Source organism: Aethalodelphis obliquidens, unplaced genomic scaffold (assembly GCF_003676395.1).
Source record: "Aethalodelphis obliquidens isolate GAN/ISIS:26980383/991018 unplaced genomic scaffold, ASM367639v1 scaffold50, whole genome shotgun sequence".
NCBI classification, from domain to species: domain Eukaryota; kingdom Metazoa; phylum Chordata; class Mammalia; order Artiodactyla; family Delphinidae; genus Aethalodelphis; species Aethalodelphis obliquidens.
The window spans coordinates 5305017-5327044 of record NW_020837994.1 but is presented as its reverse complement, the minus strand read 5'-3'; the positions used below and the strand labels follow the sequence as shown (position 1 = coordinate 5327044).

At 38.1% G+C, this 22028-nt stretch overlaps 1 protein-coding gene across 16 annotated transcripts in view; it reads left to right on the top strand.

The window, feature by feature from the left end:
* Nucleotides 1-21389, top strand: part of NARS2 (asparaginyl-tRNA synthetase 2, mitochondrial) — a 142724-nt gene extending 121335 nt beyond the window's left edge. For 3 of the 16 annotated variants that reach the window (XR_003428103.1, XR_003428091.1, XR_003428105.1), the window contains 5 exons: nt 7723-7820; nt 10355-10381; nt 13656-14006; nt 17844-18264; nt 20440-21389. Coding sequence is in view for 1 of the 16 variants with exons in the window: in XM_027083509.1 (XP_026939310.1) it covers nt 7723-7820; nt 10355-10381; nt 13656-13800 (270 nt within the window). In the remaining 15 variants the exon portion in view is untranslated. Of the gene's footprint in view, nt 1-7722; nt 7821-10354; nt 10382-10786; nt 10919-13655; nt 14490-17843; nt 18265-20439 lie in introns of those variants that run through there. The other 13 variants (XR_003428101.1, XR_003428098.1, XR_003428095.1 and 10 more) reach the window with 13 other exon arrangements.
* The last annotated feature ends 639 nt before the right edge of the window (nt 21390-22028 follow it).

Below are 22028 nucleotides of genomic sequence, written 5' to 3'. Positions count from 1 at the left end.
ATCCATCATAATCCTTAACACAGTTGCAATTTTACAGTTATTTGCATGACTGTTTAATTAGTGACTCTTTTCTCTATGCCAAAGGACTTGAGGACCTTTTTTTCACTTATCAGTGTATCCTAGTGCCTAGCATAATGCCTGGGACATAGCAGGCACCTGATATCTATTTGGTGATGTGTAGAGTGGATGAATGGGTGGATGAATCAAGCCCAACACAGTTTTAGACCCATAGTGGAGAAGTAGTGAGAAAGTGACGTGATTTACTAAGGAAGTTCCTGGGAAGCTAAAGAGCAGCTTTTACTCAAATTTTTTTGAGTGATGGCAACGTGGCATATAGGAAAGTCCAGGAGCTTTAGAATCAGGCACTCTTGGTTTCAGGTCTCAGGTCTTTGTGTTATAAACTATGTGATCTTAGATAAACCACCTAATTTCTTTGAGTCTTATTTTCCCATCTGTAAAAATAAGATGATAATATTTTCCAGGATCATGGGGATTGAATTAACCCATAGTTAATAATATATGAAAAGTACACAGCCTACTGTTAGAGGTGGTAGGTAGTCAATAAGTGTGAAGTCCCCTTTCCTTCTAAATTTTGATAAAATCTTTATTGTGTTACAGCCCAGTAACGTTAAAATGTGTGTGTGTTGCGGTGGGGGATGCCACATCATAACGTGCCATTACATAAGATTCCTTAAAAGGCAGTTCTCTCGTAGACTGCAGTCACAGATAGTACCTTTAGAAGTACCGGCAGGCCTTCATTATGACGAGTCTATCTTTTTTTTAATTTATTTTATTTATTTATTTATTTTTGGCTGTGTTGGGTCTTCGTTGCTGCACGCGGGCTTCCTCTAGTTGCAGCGAGCGGGGGCTACTCTTTGTTGCAGTGCACGGGCTTCTCATTGCAATGGCTTCTCTTGTTGCAGAGCATGGGCTCTAGGCACACAGGCTTCAGTCGTTGCGGCACACGGGCTCAGTAGTTGTGGCACGTGTGCTCAGTAGTTGTGGCTCACGGGCTCTAGAGCACAGGCTCAGTAGTTGTGGTGCACGGACTTAGTTGCTCTGTGGCATGTGGGATCTTCCCAGCCCAGGGCTCGAACCTGTGTCCCCTGCATTGGCAGGCGGATTCTTAACCACTGCACCACCAGGGAAGCCCCAAGTCTCTCTAATAATGTGGTCTCACAGCCTGAAACCTGAAGGCATTATAATAAACTTTAGTGTACTTTTGTAATTTATGCAGTGCTATAGCTTATAGCTTCTCAGAGCTAAATTATTAAAATATAATTTACTTAAACTATATACAACATTGATTCATAAGCAACCTAGATTTCTTTTCAACCAACCTATATTAATATAAAGTGTCTGCTTCCATCCCTACTTTTTTTTTTCCAGTGGTGAATAAACAGGCTTTGGGTCAGCTAACTAAATTCTGTCTTTCTTTTAGTAGGGGTGCAATAACGGGTTATGAGTAGGGTTGCAAGAGTTTCTGCAAAGGGTGCAATTCAATCTAAAAAAATTAAAACAGGTGTGTTTCACAGTTGCCTTCTTTAGAAAATCAAGAGAGAAGTATAGGGGAATGTGTAACCTATGCTTGTAACATTTGGCCAGAGGTAATGAATAGTAATATGGTATATTTTTACAGGTATAGTTTCTTTTTCTTTCTTTCTTTCCCTCACCCCCTCCAAAAAACAATAATATTAATAATGGTATGCAGCATGTAATAGTGAAAAGTACACTGGACTAAGAAGTTACTAGTGCCGGGTTTGAAAGCCACCTCTCTTACTAGTTATTTTTATGGCCTTAGGCAAGTTTCTCCAATCTCTGAGCCTCAATTTCTCCCTCCATAAAATCAGAGAATTGGATTAAATGACCTACAATGTACTAACCAGCTCTAAAATTCTCTGATCTCAGGTAGCCTAAGTCTTTGCTCATTTGGATATATAAGAATAACTTGTAAATTATCAAACATATTTGATCATTTGAAGGGGACAGATCATGGGCCTAAATAAAATGAATCTAAGCAAACATGCAAAATACTATATGCCCCTGAATTTGGGTCCTGCATAAGTCCTCCAAAGGCAGGTGGCAAATATTCATTTAGGGTATTGACTTCACAGAGAAGCCATGTGTGATTATGAAAAGTGACTGCCCAACAGTCCCTGATAGGATGCCAAGATCACCGGGTAATGTTCTAATTTTTTTAATTTTATCAGTATTACTTAGTAAATCATAAAAATTAAAGCATTAGTGGGCACTCAGTAAAGTACATATTGCGAAGTCAACTTGGAAGGGAGAGTACTCCACCAAGGGGTATCTAATGAATTTCCCTGAGCTTGGGGCTAATTAACCGACCTGCATCAAAATAACTTGACCCTCAAACCAACAGAAATAGTGATGAAGGGAATTTCCAATTTTGCCCATATCTAGGACTAATGACTATCCTGGGAATTTATGTCGAAGTAGAAAGTATGCATTTCAGTCCATCTAAAATGCTCCCAGACTAGCCATTTTACTATCCAAAGGCCATTTTCATTCCTTGCTACATGTAGCCCATCTGCATCTTCACACTGTCGCATCTGGAAGGCTCTCTTTCCTAGCTGCACCTCATTGTTTTTAGGGGCCAGATACTATCTGTATCAGCAGTTAGAGCAAAAGCTCATAGAGGCTTGAACCACAAATTTATTTCCTGTGATTTGTGAAACAGTCTTCTTCCTTTGATAATAGTACATAATATTACTCCATTGTTGGTAGCACCTGTGAGAAACTGAATAGGGAGGTGTTCGGTTTCTGTTTTTCATCAATATTTAAAAATAGGTAGCAGAAGATGGGACATTAAACTTTTTTCCCCTCTCTTTGAAGTTAGCATAGAAGAGGTTATATATTAAATATTAAAGGCCTTGTTCCTATCTAGCCTGTTCATTTTTTAATTCAAGGGCTGAGTTTTCTTTTCAGTACACTATTGGAATCAAAGAGTAGGAGTCAAAAGGGAGTGTCATAAATAGAGACCAGGGCTGTTCAGCTTAAATACCAACACACACTATTCCTAGGCAGCATGCTGCTGTAGCTGTGTGACTTGAGCAAAATCAAAACTCATACACAGTGGAGGAAGGGGTGCCAGACAGCATTCTGGCCCAGAAGAGGTGCCCAAAGTGGAATAAGTCTTAAGACTAAAGAAGTTAGTGAAGGGTGTAGTAAAAATATTTCTAGCTTAAAAAAATATATATATATATAATTTGTAGCCTTCATTGAGAACTGTGTAGGAGAGTGAGAGGACAGCAGAACTAAAGTCCTTCTATTTATTTCAAGTCTCCCAAAGATGCACAGGAACACAGTGGAGATTTGAAGTGAAATTTGGTCAGCTTTGAATTAAGAGGACATTTCCCTGTGCAGCCTGTGGGTTCTCACTTCCTCATCAAGGGCAGGATTGCTCAGCCCCTGGCTCTTTAAGCTAGCTTTAGACTCCTGTAAACCACAGACCTGCCAGCCCATCTTGGCAAACTAATCACCTGCTAATGATCTGGGCAACTTGCTTGTTTTCAGCCTTTTGCACTCTAACTGCCTTACCACCCGTCACTTGGCAAACACAACCAAGTTTTTCTCATTACTTCTTAAGAAATTTGTGTGAGTCGCTCCACATTTTGTACTTTGTTCAGCCCTATGTCATGATTTGTATTATATCTGTATGTGCCTTTTACCTCCCCTAGAGCCCTGGAGAAACAGGCAGTTCTGTAGTAATTAGCCCAGTAGTTACCAGGTGGAGACACAGATAGAAGAATCCTATCTGGAATCTCAGCCTTAACTAAGAAGTGTGGAAATTGAGGGGATTGTTATAGTGATCTTTAGGGAATGCAGTATTTTTTTATATCATATCAGAAGAAAGTGCCACTCTGTGTCTACTGATGTAAATGTCATTGTTTATATTTGAGGAATACTTTACTATACTATAGGTTCTCAGAAAGTGTGCAGAACCTCTAGGTAGGTTGGAAGATCTCATTATAAAAGGAAAGCAGGACGTAAACAGATCTGATATTGTTGAAGGGAAACCTAAAGTAACAGAAAAGAGAAGAAGATTATATGTAGGAAGAGAGGAGAAGAAGGTCTTTGTGGGCCTTTCTTCACCAAGAGATAAATCTATCCTTCATAAAAAAGAAATAGTAACCTGTAGTCATGGAACATTGATGAGGCATTAATTGGAATGCCTTACTTAAAAGGTATACAGCTCCTAAGAGGGGAAGCAACTTTACTCTCCATGTCAAGAAAACATACAGGAAATTCTCCTGCCTGAGAGTGTGAATTTTCAGACCATCCAGACAAAGAAAGGACATAGGTGAGGATGTCTTCCTTCTGCATGTCACAAAATTAGTAGTGATGTGGGACTTGATCTTCTAAACTTTTTATTCAACTAAAATAGACTATTTGGTAAGTTCTTTCCTACTGATAAGTTCCTTTCCCAGAGTACAGAGGAAGGAAATAGGGGAACTGCTATTCTGACCTGAATTCTAATTAACAATGAGAAATTGGTTGGGAAAGTGGAAGTGGAAGAGCCCAAGTAGGTGGGGGGAAAAGCTACCTGGTAAATTGTTTTATTATACATAAATGGTTGCTGCTCTGCCCTCGGGAGGTGGGGGCAGGGGTATTTACTTCCCTGCCCCATTGACATGAGCTTCGTGACTTGCATGTGGCTTACATTGGCCAACAATTGGGAGCAAACATGACCTACATACATTACTTCTGGACAAATGCTTTTACTACATTCTCATCGTGCTCTTTTTTCCCATCGGCCACAAGATCAGCAATACCTCAGAAAGAAGCCTTTTTTATCGTTTCAAGCCAGGATGGACATGCAGCATAAGTTTTAAAAATCCAATTCATTGATGTAAAGCAGTATTTCTCAATCGGGTTATTTTGTTCCCCCTTACCCCCACCCAGGAGACATTCAGCAATGTCTGGAGACTTTTTTGGTTGTCGTAACTAGGGGAGTATAACTGTTGGGAGACAGAGGGAAATCAAATATTAATACAAAGGAGGTTTATAATCAAAGATAAATATGAGTCTTACACTCCTCTGAAAATAGCATTAAAAAAACCTACAGTCCAAAGTTGACATAATTTAGACCTGCAAAAAATGCTAAGATCCAAAAAGGGTTTTTGCTTGTTTTAGCTGTGTTAGCAGCAGGACCAAGCAAGAAATGGGTCTCTTGTTTGATGCATCAAGGTTGCCTCACTTCCTCATCGCTGGCCACCAGCCTCTGCTGGACTTCCTACTTCTTATTCTTCCGTAATAGCTGATTCCTCAGCATTTTGTTTTCTTTTGAGGCAGTGGACTTTTTTAGTTCTGGCTCTTAAAGCTTTGCAGGTACTTGCAGTACCGGAATCAATCTCTGTACACCTTTGTACCTTGGAGTTTCCCTTACTTCAAAAACGTTGAAATGATAGATTTTGAATATACCTGTCCTTTCTGACAGAGCTACACAAGGATGGAATGCTATATTTCAGGGGTCTTGGTTCCCTTAAATATTTTTGTTAAATATTTGTTAAGTTTATTAATATTAATATAGTACATTAAATGTTAGTAAACAGTTAGTGTAATTATATTAAATATTTGCTTAAATATTTTCAAGCAAAGGCCAGAGAGCCACTTGGCTGTCTGTTCTCTTCTAACCCTGATTGCCTGTAACTCCAAATTTAAAACTCTGGATTGACGTTAAGAACAAATTTTTCATCACGTATCTCTTAGCTCGTAGCATATTTTAGCCATGTCTAAAAGCAGTATACTAGTAAATAATGATACCTGTCCTTCTGTGGCCATAAAAACTCCCTTGATCTTCTCCTTTCTCTGAGAAAAGAAGGGGTAACTGCAGGGTCCTGATTGGAGTCCAGCTCTATTAATTGTATAGCCTATGAGAATTTGCTCTTCACATTAGTAAAGCTCTCTTGTTTACCTAGCCAAAGCTGTGTGTTTCATTACCTATTATCCTGTCTGAGTCACCAAATCCACATTCTAAAATACTTGCCTGTTCATTTTAGGTCTTCAGGTTCATAGAAGAATTACTAAAATGTAGTCAACCAGCAGTGGTAGTGTGAAAAAGGCATGTTTGTACACACTCCTCACAAGCTTATTGAGTGGTAGGAGATTCTGTAAAAGTAGAAACCATTAGTAAATTTCCATTTGCTCTCACTTTGATTCAGCTGATGGATGAAAATCATGTCTCGTGTTTTCTCTTTAATGATAGTACTGAGGATTATGTAGCATTTGGCACACATTCTTAAATTATTACATTCTTTATTAATCTTAATTATTTATAAACTAGATATCAGTCAAAAATTCTGAAATCAGGAAACAGGAGAATGGCTTAATAGTAAAGTAAGGCAGAGTTTAAGAAAAGAGTTCATAATATAACGTGACATTTAAAGCTTAAGTGTTTTGTGTGTTATTAAATGTGTTTTATGGGTTCCTAATTTTTCATTTGTAAAATAAATCTTTCTGAGTTTTGTGCCTTCAGATTCTTGGCCCTAAAAATGTCTGCCTGGTCCCCCTTTGTTCCCCCCACCCCAAAAAAAGAATTGCTAAGTCACAAAATAATATAGACAGCAAATAAACATTCTCAAAAAGTAAATATTACTAGTAAGTGAAGAGATACAAATTAAAACATCAAGCTACCATTTTCCCCTATTAAAAAATTTTTGTTGTTTTATTATGAAAGTGTAACACACCTCTATTGCAGAAAATAAGAAAATACAAATAACATCCTGTGCGTTGATCTTTTTTTTTTTTTTTTTTTTTTTTTGCATCTCTGATGATTTTGTTAGAACTAGTTCCTAGAACTCCTGTTGCTGAGTCGAAGCATATTGCATTTTTAAGGCTTTGATTATCTTTTGCCAAGTTGCTCACCAGAAAGGTTGTATCAGATGTACGAGAGTATTGGTCTATGCATTCTCTAATCCATATTGTTTATGTTGTTTATCTTCACCATTTTGATAACTCCGAAGTGGTATCTCTTTGTTTTAATTTGATTAATGATCAGAACATATTTTACATGTCCTAACATACTTCAAATTAAAGAAAAACTTCAATGCCACATTATTTATAAGAGAAAAGACAGACACGCCGTCACACACACACACACCCCTAAATGTTCAACAAAAGGAAAGAAGTTAAATAAACTATTAAATAAACTATGATACTTCTAAACAATAAACTGTGAAGCTGTTAAAACATTAAGTATGCAAAGTATTTTTACTGACATAGGAAAAATATTTATTGAATAATATTAGCTAAGACAATTAGAATGGTAAATTTTGTATGTAATTTGATCTCTGCTATACTCTTTAAGTATATAAGAAGAAAAACCTGAAAGAAAATATGCCAACATGTAATTGCTTCTGCATGCTAATAGGTGTTTTTTAATATTTCATAATTTTTAATACTTCCCACATTTTTATAATTAACATTTGTCTCACATTTGTGCAGAAAACACATTTTTGTTAAGTATACTGCATAAATGGTGCTAGAGGGGAAACTGTCCACCTGCATTTTGTATTCTAAAGATAATATTAAACATTTGGTATTAAAACAGGGAACATGAACAGGTAACATAAATAAGATTCTGGTAAGCAGTTAAATAGCCAGTTGTCAAAATGTTAAACGTTCCACTTGCTTCAGAAGCTGACAGTTGTTGGAATGCTCTGAAAACGGAATGTTGTTTATGAGTTTTTTCCTTTTTAGGTTGCTGCTGTTGATCTTCTGGTTCCTGGAGTTGGAGAACTCTTTGGGGGAAGCCTCAGAGAAGAACGGTACCATTTCTTAGAGCAGCGATTGGCCAGGTATTGGTGAGACGTAGAAGAAACAGAATTCAGAAATTGGGGATGGGGCACTCAAAGGCAGTCATGGCAAACTAACAGAGAATAGTGCATGGGCCGTAGCTCCTGACAGACTTGGATCTCAGATTCTGTGTGACCTTGAGCAAGTTGTTACTTAACCTCTCTGAGCTTCTCTTTCTGAAAGACTAGAACTATTATATGAAACACAATGATTTTTTGCCACTATTTGTATCTATCTCTCCCTATGGAAATAGCTTTTTTTAAAGTTAATGATAGGGCTTCCCTGGTGGCACAGTGGTTGAGAGTCCGCCTGCCAATGCAGGGGACACGGTGTTCGTGCCCTGGTCCGGGAAGATCCCACATGCTGCGGAGCAGCTGGGCACGTGAGCCGTGGCCGGTGAGCCTGCGTGTCCGGAGCCTGTGCTCTGCAACGGGAGAGGCCACAACAGTGAGAGGCCCGCGTACCGCAAAAAAAAAAAAAGTTAATGATAGAGGGGTTTCCCTGGTGGTGCAGTGGTTAAGAATCCGCCTGCCGATGCAGGGGACACAGGTTTGAGCCCTGGTCCAGGAAGATCCCACATGCCACAGAGCAGCTAAGCCCATGTGACACAACTACTGAGCCTGTGCTCTAGAGCCCGTGTGCCACAACTACTGAAGCCCACGCACCTAGAGCCCATGCTCCTCAACAAGAGAAGCCACCACAAAGAGAAGCCCGCACACCACAACAAAGAGTAGCCCTTGCTTGCCGCAACTAGAGAAAGCCCATGTGCAGCAACGAAGACCCAACCCTGCCAAAAATAAATTAATTAAATTAAATAAATTTTTTTAAAAAAGTTAATGATAGAAAAGGAAAATTTTCCCCCTTAAAGTTTGTTCTTCACTTTGTGTGTGTGTGTGTGTGTGTGTGTGTGTGTGTGTTTAACTCTAAATTATGATTGGCAGACTCCTACAGGGCATAAGGACAGGCTCTGAACCAGGGAAAGGATAAAGATGGAGGGAGAAAGAAACTAAAAATATCCACTAAGCTAGCATTTAGAATAAGCAGTTTTCCCTTCCTCAGGTTTTCTACTATGTAAGCATCTTGATTTAGGTATTTGAATAACTTTATTTTAACTCACTGTTTGAGACCTGGGAAATGTATCCTTAAACACCAGAAAATGTTTTGGATATGAAGAGGAGGGAATCATGTTTCTAATCGAACCACCACTCCTGTATATGCATGGTCAGCCAACAACCCACAATGACTTCCTAAACTAACCAAGGTTATAAACCTCTGTTTTCCATGGTTTCCACTTTTACTGTGCCAGACTATTTTAAAAAATGACTTTCCCATGCTGAAGGCTTAATCTTTCTCTCCAGATAATACTAAGTTTCACAGTAACCTGGAAAAGTCATGATTGTTTGACATGTTTATTAAATTAGCCATTTGTTAAGGCCTTCTTTTCCTAATGGAGAAATGCTTAAAAAGTTGTTGATTTTCCAAGATCCGAACCTATGAATCTGTTGAGTAACTTGGTTTTGTAATCCTAATCATTTGAACGGCTCTGTTTGGTTAGCGTCCAGAAGAAAGGGGATACATATGTTCTGGGAGGACTCTTTTATCACATAGACTACTAACTCCTTAGTATTACTATAGTGTTAAAAAGTCCTGGAAAAATCGTGGAATTGAAGTGATGGTAAAACTCCTTAGATGGAAAGAATTTGAAGGTTTTCTGTTTTTTTTTAAAGCACAATAAAAATCACACATGGCAAGGAACTTCATCTGTTGAAAGATTAATTGGTCTGTTTTCTTTGCTTGCTTCCTTCCTTCAGGAAACCTTTCCTCATAACATTAAATGTTTACCTAATATCTGATAATATCCAAATTTGTCTTTCCTAATGAAGTGGATATATGTGTTTACCTGTCTCAGAGATCTGTCTGTGACTTCTGTTCATGTTTTTCATATTTTTGTATATTTGAATTTTTCATAATCTTGATCACTTTGAGGTACACAGTGGTCCCAAACACTTGTAAGGGCTGAAACTAAATTTCATGAGTACTAAGAGCTTTAAGTTTTATTAACATTTCTCAAATTGGCAAAAACCAATTTGCAGCCATATTATGAAGGCAGCCTCAGAATCTGTATTATTGTTTTAATATTGTGGAAAGAAAATTGTGTCTCTACATCACTTGTCTGTGTGTGCCTTTCAACAACCCTATATAGTAGTAATAGTACTTCTCTTATGTCACAGGATGATAAATTTATCTCAAATGAAGCCCATCTTTTGGGCTCTGGACCATACTTTCCTTCTATAGCATTTATTATTTGATAATACCTTGGACTATTGGTTTTCTTACTATTGGTTATCCTACCTTTCTTACCACCTAATAAAGGCTCGGCTTCTTAACTGCATTGCATGTTATTTAAGAGCACAGGTTTTGGTGTGTACTTCTTTATAAAGAGCACTGTGCACACAACCCAGAATAAATATTTGGTGATTAGTATATTTATCTTATTGCCATTCTCCGAAATAATTTTGTTGTTTTCCTTTTACAGGTCAGGACTGACAGAAGCCTACCAATGGTGAGAATGTAACCCCTGATGACTCTTATTCTAGCTGTGGGTCTGAGTGTGAAATAGTTTTCACTTGTATTTCCAGGGTGCTATAGAAGAGTGTTAAAACAATGAACAGGTTCTCAGATTATTTACTCCCTTTGAGTCTTTGAAAAGTAGTAATAATAATGTCTGTCATTTATTTATTACCTATTGTGTGCCAGATAACTGTGTTAAAATTTTGATGTATATTGTCTTCTGTAATCATCACAACACCCTGTTAGTAAGGTACTATTCTTATTCTCTTTTTATTATCCCTCCAGGCCTGAGGCCTAGAGATGTTAACTAACTTAAGCAGGAGCACACAGTTAGAAGCAAAGAGCTGGGACTTTGTTCCTAACCATTATGCTTCATTTTCTCTATGTGTGAAATTAGGAGCTTGAGCTAAGTGGTCCCTGAGGTCTCCACCAACTGTAGAAATCTAAGCTGCTTAGGGAAGATCATCTGTCTGCATTCCTAAGTTGTTCTGGTGTTCTTTATGCAGACCCTTTCTTCAAGTACTTTACAGTATGTACAAATTATTTATTTATATTTGTGTAATAAGACTCTTTCAGGATCTTAGTATAATAATATCAACAAAATTATTAATTCTTTTGCTGTCCTCAGGAGAAGGAAAGGTTAAATTACACACTTGCCTTTTCGTAATGAAGGAGCTGATTTCAGAGATGCAAAAAAGCCTAAAATTGGGTTCAAGTAATGGCCCTAGATTGCTTCATTATTTATCAGTAATGAACTTTGGCATATTTAATCTCTCTTGAGTCTTGGTTTTCTTGGCCATAAAATGGAATGATAATATCTACTTCACAGGGTTATTGTTAGGATGAAAGGAAACAATACAGGTTAAGTATCTACACAGAGTAGAAGCTTAGTTAAGTTTCCGTCCCCCTTTCCTTCTTTTGTTCTGAGTCTTGCTATTAGGTAGATGAGCCTGATTGTCAAGCTTATGCATTTTACCTCAGTTTCTTTCTGTCTACAAGGTAATATTCATAGTGTATAAAAACTAGTTATATATAAATCTTAATTATTGGTTTAGACCTTTTCTGGTCTTTATTAATCATTTCAATACTACTCTTTCCCAACTAAAGTTTTCAAACTCCTAACATCTCCAAATATAAATATTTATTATTTTGTTAATAAAAGAGACAGCAGGCTCAAAATGGAGTCACTTGTACTAAGCTCACATCACCAAACTGAGACTTAATACCTAACTTAATTATAGTTTTGACATCTCCCAGGAGTGGAATCTTGAACCAGGGAATCTAAAATTACCTGGTCAACACTGGTGAGGTAATCTGCCTGATAGACCCCTGCCATCTCCTAAAGGAAGGCGACCTTGCCTGAAACCACCCACTCTTTGCTAGTAATTTCCTTGTCCTACCCCCTTTTGCCTATAATCATTCTGTAGAGCTCTTTGGAGCTCTTTTCTATTGCTAGATGGGATACTGCCTGATTCATGAATCACTGAATAAAGCCAATTAAGATCTTAAAAATTTACTCACTTGAATTTTATTTTTTTAACAGTTGGGATCTGCTTCCTTTTATATGATAATCATAGCATTTTAAGGCAGAAAGGACCTTAAAAATCTCCAAGTCTGTGATCTCTCCTAGTGTTCTACCAAACTGTGAATAGCCACCCCAGGTGTCTAAGAATTTTCTCACTTCCTGTTTCTACACGCCACATGCAAATAATCTGTAACTAGTTCCATAATTTTTGTACCATCTCTTCTATAATCTGGCTACCCTAGAATCAATATAACAACAATCAAATAAAGATTCTTTTGAAAACTTGTTTTTAGAAGTAGATTTTTCCATCTGTCAAAGCAAAGGCAAGAAAAATGCTAAAGACAGAATCCCTCTTCTGAATTCAGTTTCCAGGCATTTATGCCAGTGTTTTGACATCGATGTATGAGAAATTTAAAGCCAGCTAAAGCTAGATACTGGACCTCTAGCAGCCGACTCAGATCCTGCAGGTGTTTGTGGCAGGTGGTTTGACATGCCCTTCATCTCATTTTCTCACTAAATCAAAGTGTATTCTGCCCCCATGCCTTATGAACTTAAAGTTAATTCAGCTACCAAACATTTCAATTACTCAGGACTGTGTTCCTTCCATTATTCCTGATAGTTCTTAAATACTAACTCCTGTCTTATTGATCGCTCACTTGGTTGTAACTCACCTAGTTGCAATTTGTGTTTTATTTTAGAAAGAGAAGTACTTAATCTTAATTGCCTAAAATACCAATACATGTAGTCATTGTTATTAATAGTGGGGAAAAAGGTTATAGTCTTTATCCTTGAGGAGCCGTATGACTACCAGCTGTGGTGCTTAAGTTTTATGCTGTATTTTTGTATATTTTACAAATCATTCAAGAAACTATAAACTTATTTTAATCAATATTGTATAATTCAAGAATTCCACCATTAAATGACAATAAAAATAGTTATAGAGTCTTCCTCCTTCTCTTCCGTTCCTAAAACAACTTTATCCCAGGCTGGTGTATTGGAATCGGGTTTGAATCATGAACATACCATTTTCTAGCATGTAGTCTTATGTGGGAATAGAATGTGCAAGGATGGGCTTCAGAGGCTGTGTAGCCTTTCAGAAAAATGACTCTGGACATCTTCTACTAGGCTTAAAGCAGAGAAGTCAAAGTTTTTCTTCACTCCAGTGCTCAAGAGTATATTTTTATGCCTTCAAACAATAAATCATCATATAGTGAGCATCTATTCCCAGACAGTCACTGGAGATAAAGGTTGGCTAAGATGCAGTTCCTGACCTTGATGTAGCTTACAGTCTAGTCTAGTAGGGGGTCTCTTTTTGTAATACATCAGGCAAAACTCTTCACCCTTCTCTGTGTATTGAACAATATAATTTTGGTAAGGAAAAACAAGAACGTTATCATAGATATACCAAGACATAGAAGAGGAATATATTTAAAGAAAAATAAGTTATGAGAAATTTTCCTGTAGCCTCATGAGACAAGTTTTCTGTATATAAGCATCTAACGAACTTTAAAGAATAAGGATCAAGTGACCAAAGCCCATGAATGCATGACAGGATATGCTGCTGTTTGCCTGGGTAATCTTGGACAGATCACTTTAACTTCTCTGTAAAAAGACTGGTCTACCGCAGTGATGTGACGATAACAAATGATTGCAAAAAACTTTTGAAACATAAAATTCTGTCATAACATCTGATCTTAAATGAAGCATTTATAGGTAATGATTCTCTGTTTTTCAAAATTAGGTATCTGGACCTCCGTCAATTTGGATCTGTGCCACATGGAGGTTTTGGGATGGGATTTGAACGCTATCTGCAGTGCATCTTGGGAATTGACAATATCAAAGATGTTATCCCTTTTCCAAGATTTACTCATTCGTGTCTTTTGTAGCTGAAGACTGCTTAAGGAAAACCACCCTGTGCCAGAGGTACTGCACATGAATATACATACAGGAGAATGCATGGTTGAACTGTAGAAATGCAGAAGTTTTCAATATGTAATTGTCATGCCAGAAGATACATGAAAGATACATGTGATCATGATTTTCATTGAAAGTTGAAGGCATTTCATGGAAAGATGAACTCCATCAAGAGGAGGTACTTATAGCAGATAGAATCTCAAAGCTATTGTGTCAATTAAGAAAAAAATGAAGAAATTGAACTAGATGATCTCAAAGGTCCTTTCAAACTCTAGGACAGTATGAAATTGTGTATTTTACTTTTTCAAGATTTTTTTTTGATGTGGACCATTTTTTTAAAGTCTTTATTGAATTTGTTACAATATTGCTTCAGTTCTATGCTTTGACCGCAAGCCATGTGGGATCCCAGCTCCCCGACCAGGGATCAAACCCACACCCCGTGCACTGGAAGGCAAAGTCTCAACCACTGGACCTCCAGGAAGTCCCAAAATTGTGTATTTTACTTTGTCTTTAATCAGTAGACCACTGCCCTCTGTGACCTTTGAGAAGCAACTACTAGCTAAAAATAAAATGTTGTTGGATCTTTTCTCCCTTCCCATTTAACCTATGATAAATTCCCATCTTATTCTCATTGCTTTACTAAACATTACAGAAGAAAATATTCCTTTTTCGGGTCTTGAATTAAGAAAATTGCTATTGTGAATTGAAATCTTTTTTCATCAGACTACATGGAAAATCACATTTAATAACTGTTGATCCTAAATTATAAAAGCTAACAAGATGTATTATTTAAACTAAACACTGTTGTGTTGCAGTTAGTTCATGTTAGATATTTATAACGTCTCTGATAATAAAATAGATTTTCGATACCTATGAAAGAAAAAAACAGGTTTTTAAATTCCATTTGGCCTTTTCCCAGTGAAATTTGGAAGAAAGGTATTTTCCATCCAAGATGAGGATATATAGCTAAACCTAAAGGGAGGATAATTCTGGAGTCAAAAAATAACAGGGCATATTAGAGTGAGAAGATCACTGATTTGGAACTTCGCGACCTGACGGTTCTAGCAGTCACAAGTATGAGTTTGGATAAGCTGCTTACTCTGTATGAGCTCATGCATCATTTTCCTCACAGACTTGATATAGTAATTACATGGAAGTGTGTGTGCATGTGTGTGTGTGTATGTGTTTAAAACTGTGAAATGCTACACAAATTTTTTTTAACTCTACTTTTAGTCTTCGTTGAGATGCAGATATATGGACTTATGGCAAATGGTGAACTCAGTAGGATTCATATGTATCAAATAATTATAAAAAGGCATGCATGCCTGAATAATCAATTTTCTAAGTCTCATTAGATGTCTTATCTTAGGTCACTTCCTAATGAGTTTCTATATGCACTTTATTTTAACCTAACTCAAAATCAAACAACTGGAAGGAACTGCAGAACCTAGAGTTGGAAGTCATAGGAGACGCTGAGAGGTTGTCAAGGTCGAACTTCTATCTAAAGCAGAGGGATCCTATGTACCTTGGCAGCCTCTTGGCAAGGAGCCCAGTACCCCACAGAATAGCTCATTCCATTTCTGAAGCTCTCTAATTGGTAGCTTCTGCTGAGCTAAAATCTGCTTCCCTGGAACTTTAATCCTTGGGCTTAGATACCAAGTTTAGGACAGGATAAAAGGAAAAATTAAAGCTTCCATAAGGCTTGCCTCAACCATGGGTTAGAGAGATAAATTCATTTGTTTACTCAACAGATATTACCTGAGCTTATTCTACATGCCACAGACTGTGCTAGGTGCTACATAAACAGTAGTGAACTGACCCTTGCCTTCATGGATGTACAGTCTATTAGGGAAGATATACCAATGATAAGCAAACAAATGTATTATTTCAAAATATGGTATGTGCTATAAAATTTTATGAAGAACAAGGCAATCATAGATTAGCTTGCTAGAGGGGGCATCCCTGAAAAGGCGATATTTAACCTTAGACCTGGAAGATAAAATAGAGAAACCATTTTTTTTTCTTCTTCTTCTGTGTAAAACATGTTACTTATGTTTACTAGGTTCTGCTTAAGAATATAAACAATGAAATATATATATGTAACTTATTTTTTAAATTCCGTTAAAGTATAGTTTAAAAAATCACACACAGAGATAAATCTTATTTATTTGAAAACATTTTCTTATATGAATTATTTACCCATTTGTGCTGGGTACCTAAGTTTCCCACCCCAAAAATTAGTGAAGAAGTAATTCTTTAAGAAGTGTGGCACTATCAGCTCTCCCTTTCCCTGAAGTCGCTAAATAATAAAATATACCGTATTTTATAAGATTTCAGGTTCATTGTAATCAAGACCCCTGTGGTACAGGGAGATCAACTCGGTGCTTTGTGACCACCTAGAGGGATAAGGAGGGTGGGAGGGAGGGAGACGCAAGAGGGAGGCGATATGGGGATGTATGTATATGTATAGCTGATTCACTTTGTTGTGAAGCAGAAACTAACACACGATTGTAAGGCAGTTATACTCCAATAAAGATGTTAAACAAAACAAAACAAAACACAACCCTGTGGTAGTGTTTGGGAAACAATTGTTTGGATAAAATAGGTCAAGCACTCAGATTCTGTTCCTCTTCTTACGTTTGCCTTGTAGTCCCTCTTACCTGTCCATGGCACTGCGCTTGCCACGCACATCTATTAGAAATCAGTGAAGGCTGTCTCTGTCGTAGCAGGTTGAGTATGTGGCTGTGGCTACACACATGGGCCTGAGAACACATGGGCAGACACTGTCAGCAGCGACTTGGGGGGAACGATCACCTCCAGCCACAAAACACACAACCGAGCCTATGCTCCCCTAGGGTTAGAGAAACCATTTGTGACATCAGTTAATTTGATTTGGCTTTTAAGTCTTGATACTGTATTTTGTGGAGTAAGAATCACAAACATTCACAGGCCCAAAACCTGGATGCACTAATAGTTTCCAAGGCTATTAGGGATCATGCCTGCAGTGATTTTTGAGGAGCCAGTCAGAATTGTGATGTTAACATGATGGCTGGGCATCAAAAATAACAGTGATAGAAAGAATACTGAATGAGAGAAGCCCCAGGTTCTGGTCCCAGTGCCACCATTGGCTTAACTGTGGAGCATTAGGCAAGTAAGATCATCCTTGTGGCCTCCAGTTACTTCATCTGCAGAGCTATCGCTTTGAAGTAGATGAACTCTAAGGATCCTTCTATCTCTTAATCTTCTAGGAATTTGTGATGGACATAGTCACTAATAATAATTGATTTAAAGTGTGACCTTTAGATTTTATTTTAGTACATACTAGGTCTCTGAAAACTTATAATGAGGTCAGTCGCTGAAAGTTTAACAATAGACTTAAGTGTGTTCAATGTGTGTGTATGTGAGGTGGAAAAGGCTCCTTCTCAAGGAGTCAAACATACATTCTTCCTTATCTGAGTCTCCAGCAGTATATTTCCGAACCTTCATACTTATTTGTTCATTCTTTTCTTTCACAGTTGATCACATAATGAGTATCTGGTTGAAGCCAGACACTTGCCACTTCAAACGGCCTAGTCATTTACACCTTTGGCTCAATACTTACATTTTACCAATAAGTAAACAAAAAACAAGCACTAATGTCAGACAAGGATGATAAAAATGCCAAAACTAAACCATTGCTTGCAGGCAGCATCAACAGAAGAAAACCTTTTAAATGTTGGCTTGTCAGCTGATATATGAATATCCAGATTCTACATAGAAACAGCGTTGTATAATTCTATGTATAATGAACAAAAATGTGGATTTAATAGTTAAGGATGGTCTGTTCTATAATACCATAGGGCTTAATTTGTGAGTTAAAAGGGGATTTGAGGGTATTAATTTTCACTTGAGTAACCAGTTTCCAATGAGGGAAAAATCAGATTCTGCTTTCCCAAGGTTTCCAAACATTACCTCAAAATAGTAACCCAAGTAAGAGTGTATTCTAAAACTTAGAAATGTTTTTTTCCATCATTAGTTCCCATTCTCATTTCAAATTTTGAAGAAGGTGGAGAAAAATAGTTACTTTCCATCTGGCTGTCCGCTTGCCTGCGTAAGTTGTGCTGTCGTGGGTTTGTGGGGTTTTTTTGACAGGGGGGTTGGGGGGGGATTAGGAGGGTCTGACAAGAACTTAATTGTGTGAGTGATCCATTCCAGATCTAGACATAGCTCTCCTACCCTCTGACCCAGCCCAGAGACTCTTAACTCTCACAGAACGGCAAAGGAATGGTTTGACCTTTTGTCCCTCCCAAACAGAATCTGCTAGAAGCACCCCTCTACAGTGTTATACATTCATATTCTCTATAAATTGAATCTAGACATTTCACGCAGGACTGAACAGGCATTGAAGATGCAACTGGTGAGATGGATTAACTCTACCCTTCTTTAAACCTCTTCAGGTAATTATAGATGAGAGATGCTTACTTGGATTGTTATTTTATTCATATATTTATTTGAGTAAGTGGTGAGGCAAGAACATAAAAATGCAGAGTTGAAAGACAGATTGGCCTGGATTGAATTGATAAGAAGTGTCTGGGGCGTTTTGGCTTCTGATCAATATTTGTATTCAGTCTGCAATCTAAAGTATGTATAATAAAAAGAAAACAGGTGGGAGTAATATCTGACAGTAGTTCTTCCCAGCTTCAATTCCAATGAAAAGATGGCAAAAGCATTAAGGAAAGAGTGGAAAGCCACCTTAATCACCCTACACCAAAATACTTCAGTAGGATTTCTATAAGACAGGTCTTATTAGATCATGGTTAGCACCCCTCCAGAAACTTAGACATTCCACCATTGTCAGGAGCCCTGGATTGCCCCTTGGATCAGCTAACACTCCAGCTGGCTCTTGTGCAGTTTGCTTTGGAATCCAGTGGATTTACAGCCATTATTAGTACACTGTGTGGTAGTTTCTGGGGGACCTTTGTAAAGAAATCAGGAGTTTAGATGGTTCGTAAGCTGCCATTCAGGCAGCTAATCACTGAATTAACATAGTTTATGACTTTTCAATATCCTTCTGCTACATCTTTACTGTTCATAATTGTTATTAATAATATGACTATCATTTGGACATTGCTTTACAGTTTACAGTATTTTTTAACATGTCCACAATATATTGTGGACCTTGTTCCTTTGTAGCTTACTGTGCCTGAAATTTGTTTGGTTAAATTAGTTTATTTGTTATGGAGATTGGTTATTAGGAATTCCTAATAATGAGGGGGAGTAAGACTACAAATAAAGTTCACCACTCTCAGCCTCCAGAGAAACTGAAAGCACTGAACTTCTTACAGTAATCAAAGAATCTTGCCTTTTAAGCCCCAGTGCAAAACACACTTTGGCCTCTGATTTCCTTGTTCTGTACAGGGAGAAGAAATTTAAGAATGTGATGGAAAATGATGGTTGAGCCCAAATACATTCTAGTAAAGAGAAACATTGAAAATGGAATACAGAGTCCCAGACCCAGCAGTGTACTTAAGCTCACTGTGCAGTTTTTTAAATGAGTCTGTGTTCACATTTGTCCTACTTTCCTCTTAGGATCATCCTAGAATATACATAGAAAGGTAGATGAAAGAACTTTGATAGGAATTATTAATAGCCTTCCCAAAGTGATCAGCCTTTGATATTTCAAGATGATACTCTGAAAATAGAAACTTGGTGGGCCCGTGCAGCAAAGGTTTTTTTCGTGCTACAAATACACATGTACACAGAACTGTATTTTGCAGAACCTGGCTTCTGCCACATGCAGAACCTTCTCTGCACACTGGCTCAACAAGAACTGCTGGTTTGCTGTTTTCCAATGATCCTAGATTTGAAAAATCTCTTAGAGATCATATCCCTTCCCCTGTATATGATGTATAAATTACCCTCCTCTGTATTTTTCCCAGTTCCTACTAATTTACCCACTGAACCTTCAGTGAATTAAGAACTGTCTGTCTTAAGAGGTAACTTTTTTTTAATACTTGGAGAACTCTGATTGTGACCTGATAGTAACAGAACCGGCCTCTCCATGGCATGCAAATATAATAAATTAGAAACAGCCACACACTTTCTTCTCCAGAATAGAATTTCTGTAGCTGCTCACTTGGGACAGTCTGTCCTTCCCTGAAGAGCTGCACCCCACTAGGGTGTTCGCCAGGCAGAGTATCCTTAAGGTGGGCCTTTCTCTTAGTAGAGTAATGCTTCTTTTCACTGTCCACTCAGCTGCTACCCAAGTACCCTGTGATACCAGTCTTGACGTTAGAAGAGCTTAAAGTCTCCAGTACCTCCTCCCTGTCTGTCTTACAGCCTATAGTAATTGTTCCTCCTCCTGTATCTGTAATACTGCTGAAAGATCTCAGAGTTTCAGAATGTTCAGGGCAGTACCAACCCCCTTTATTTGGGGATTGCAGAAATGGACTTGGGTCATATATAGATTTGTTGTTGAAGAACAGTAAGTTCCTTTACTGAAGATTTCTACTGATACTACATTTTCTTTGCATTGCCCCAAAAGGCAGAAACGGATTCCTTATACAGTTAGGATACGGCTGGCCAACGATCTCTTTAAATGTAATTTCCATCTTCTGCCTTCTGTGTTACAGGTTTTTGCATCAGGAAACTGTAGGGTCAGATTCCTGCCAGAAAATGTGCTGGATGTTTCGTGTCTTGGAAGGGGTATTAGACGTAGAGGGAGAAGACTCTGGTTTATGTCTGACGCTCTACTTACCAGCTGTGGAACCTTGAGCAAGTTATTTTATCTCTGAGTTTGTATACTTATCTGCAAAATGAGGATAATATTTAACTTACAGATTGTTGTGAGAAACGGCGAAGACTGTGTGAAAGGGTTTCATAAGTTGACAACACTACACAAATGTAAGGTCTCCTAAGGGAATCCTTTTCAAAACTCAAAAAAAAAATCTGTATGAAGTAAGATATTTATTACATGTTGAATGAAATATTTTATAGCCATAAAAATTATAAGAGAAAATGTGTTGAAAATTTTTTAAGTTGTACTTTGCAGTTACAACAGTGTAAAAGCTGTGCACATGGACTAGAAGCATATGGGAAAAAATGGAATCAGCTGTTTCAGGACAGTGGAATTGAGCGACTTTTCTTTAAAAATCTCTTTGGCCTGTTCAATTCAGTTCAGTAGACGCACTGTGCCAGGTTAAGTGCTCGATTCTGTGAACACAGAGAAAAATAGGATATGCTCCCACGTCTCAGGGACTCCCATTTTGTATAATCTTTGTTAAAGTTTATTATGCATAAGAATCACCTGGGGAGCTTATTACAAGTTCAGATTATCCTGATACCACCCTAGAAAGTCTGCTCCACCCTAAAAGGTCTAGGATGTAACAGCACACAGTTAGCATTCTTCAAACGGTCACCCTGAGTGATTCTAATATAGGTGGTTTAACTTCACACTGTGAGAAACCTTCAGTGAGGTTTTAATGTTTTTACTGTAAAAAGTAATAATTAGATCTGCTCATTGAAGAATTTGATTGTTCTGTCTGGACCTTTTTTTTTAATATATATATTTTTTTTAATTTTATTTTTTTGGCCGCATTGGGTCTTCTTTGCAGCGCAATGGCTTTCTCTAATTGCAGTGAGGAGGGACTACTCTTCGTTGCGGTGTGTGGGCTTCTCATTGCGGTGGCTTCTCTTGTTGTGGAGCCCGGGCTCTAGGCGCGCGGGCTTCAGTAGTTGTGGCACGTGGGCCCTAGAGCGCGCGGGCTTCAGTAGTTGCGGCACATGGGCTCTCAGGTGCATGGGCTTCAGTAGTTGTGGCACACAGGCTTAGTAGCTGTGGCGCATGGGCTTAGTTGCTCTGCGGCATGTGGGCTCTTCCCGGACCAGGAACCCATGTCCCCTGCATTGGCAGGCGGATTCTTAACCACTGTGCCACCAGGGAAGTCCCCTGTGTGGACCTTTGAGCTGGCTTCTGTGCCTCTATATCAAGGATGGGAAAGCCAGCCTGCAGAGTGGTGTTGCTCTGGAACTCATGTGGCATAGATCCTGCCACATCTCTCGACCTTTATCTCTGCCTCACTTCCTTTCTCTTCCACTACCTCTCCCATGTTTTTTCTCTGTGCATGTTTTTCTCTCCCACTCTGATTCCTCCTATGCCTGCAATACAGCAACATCCAGGTGCTTCCCCTTCCTTTCTCCACCCCTTCCCCCAACCAGATAT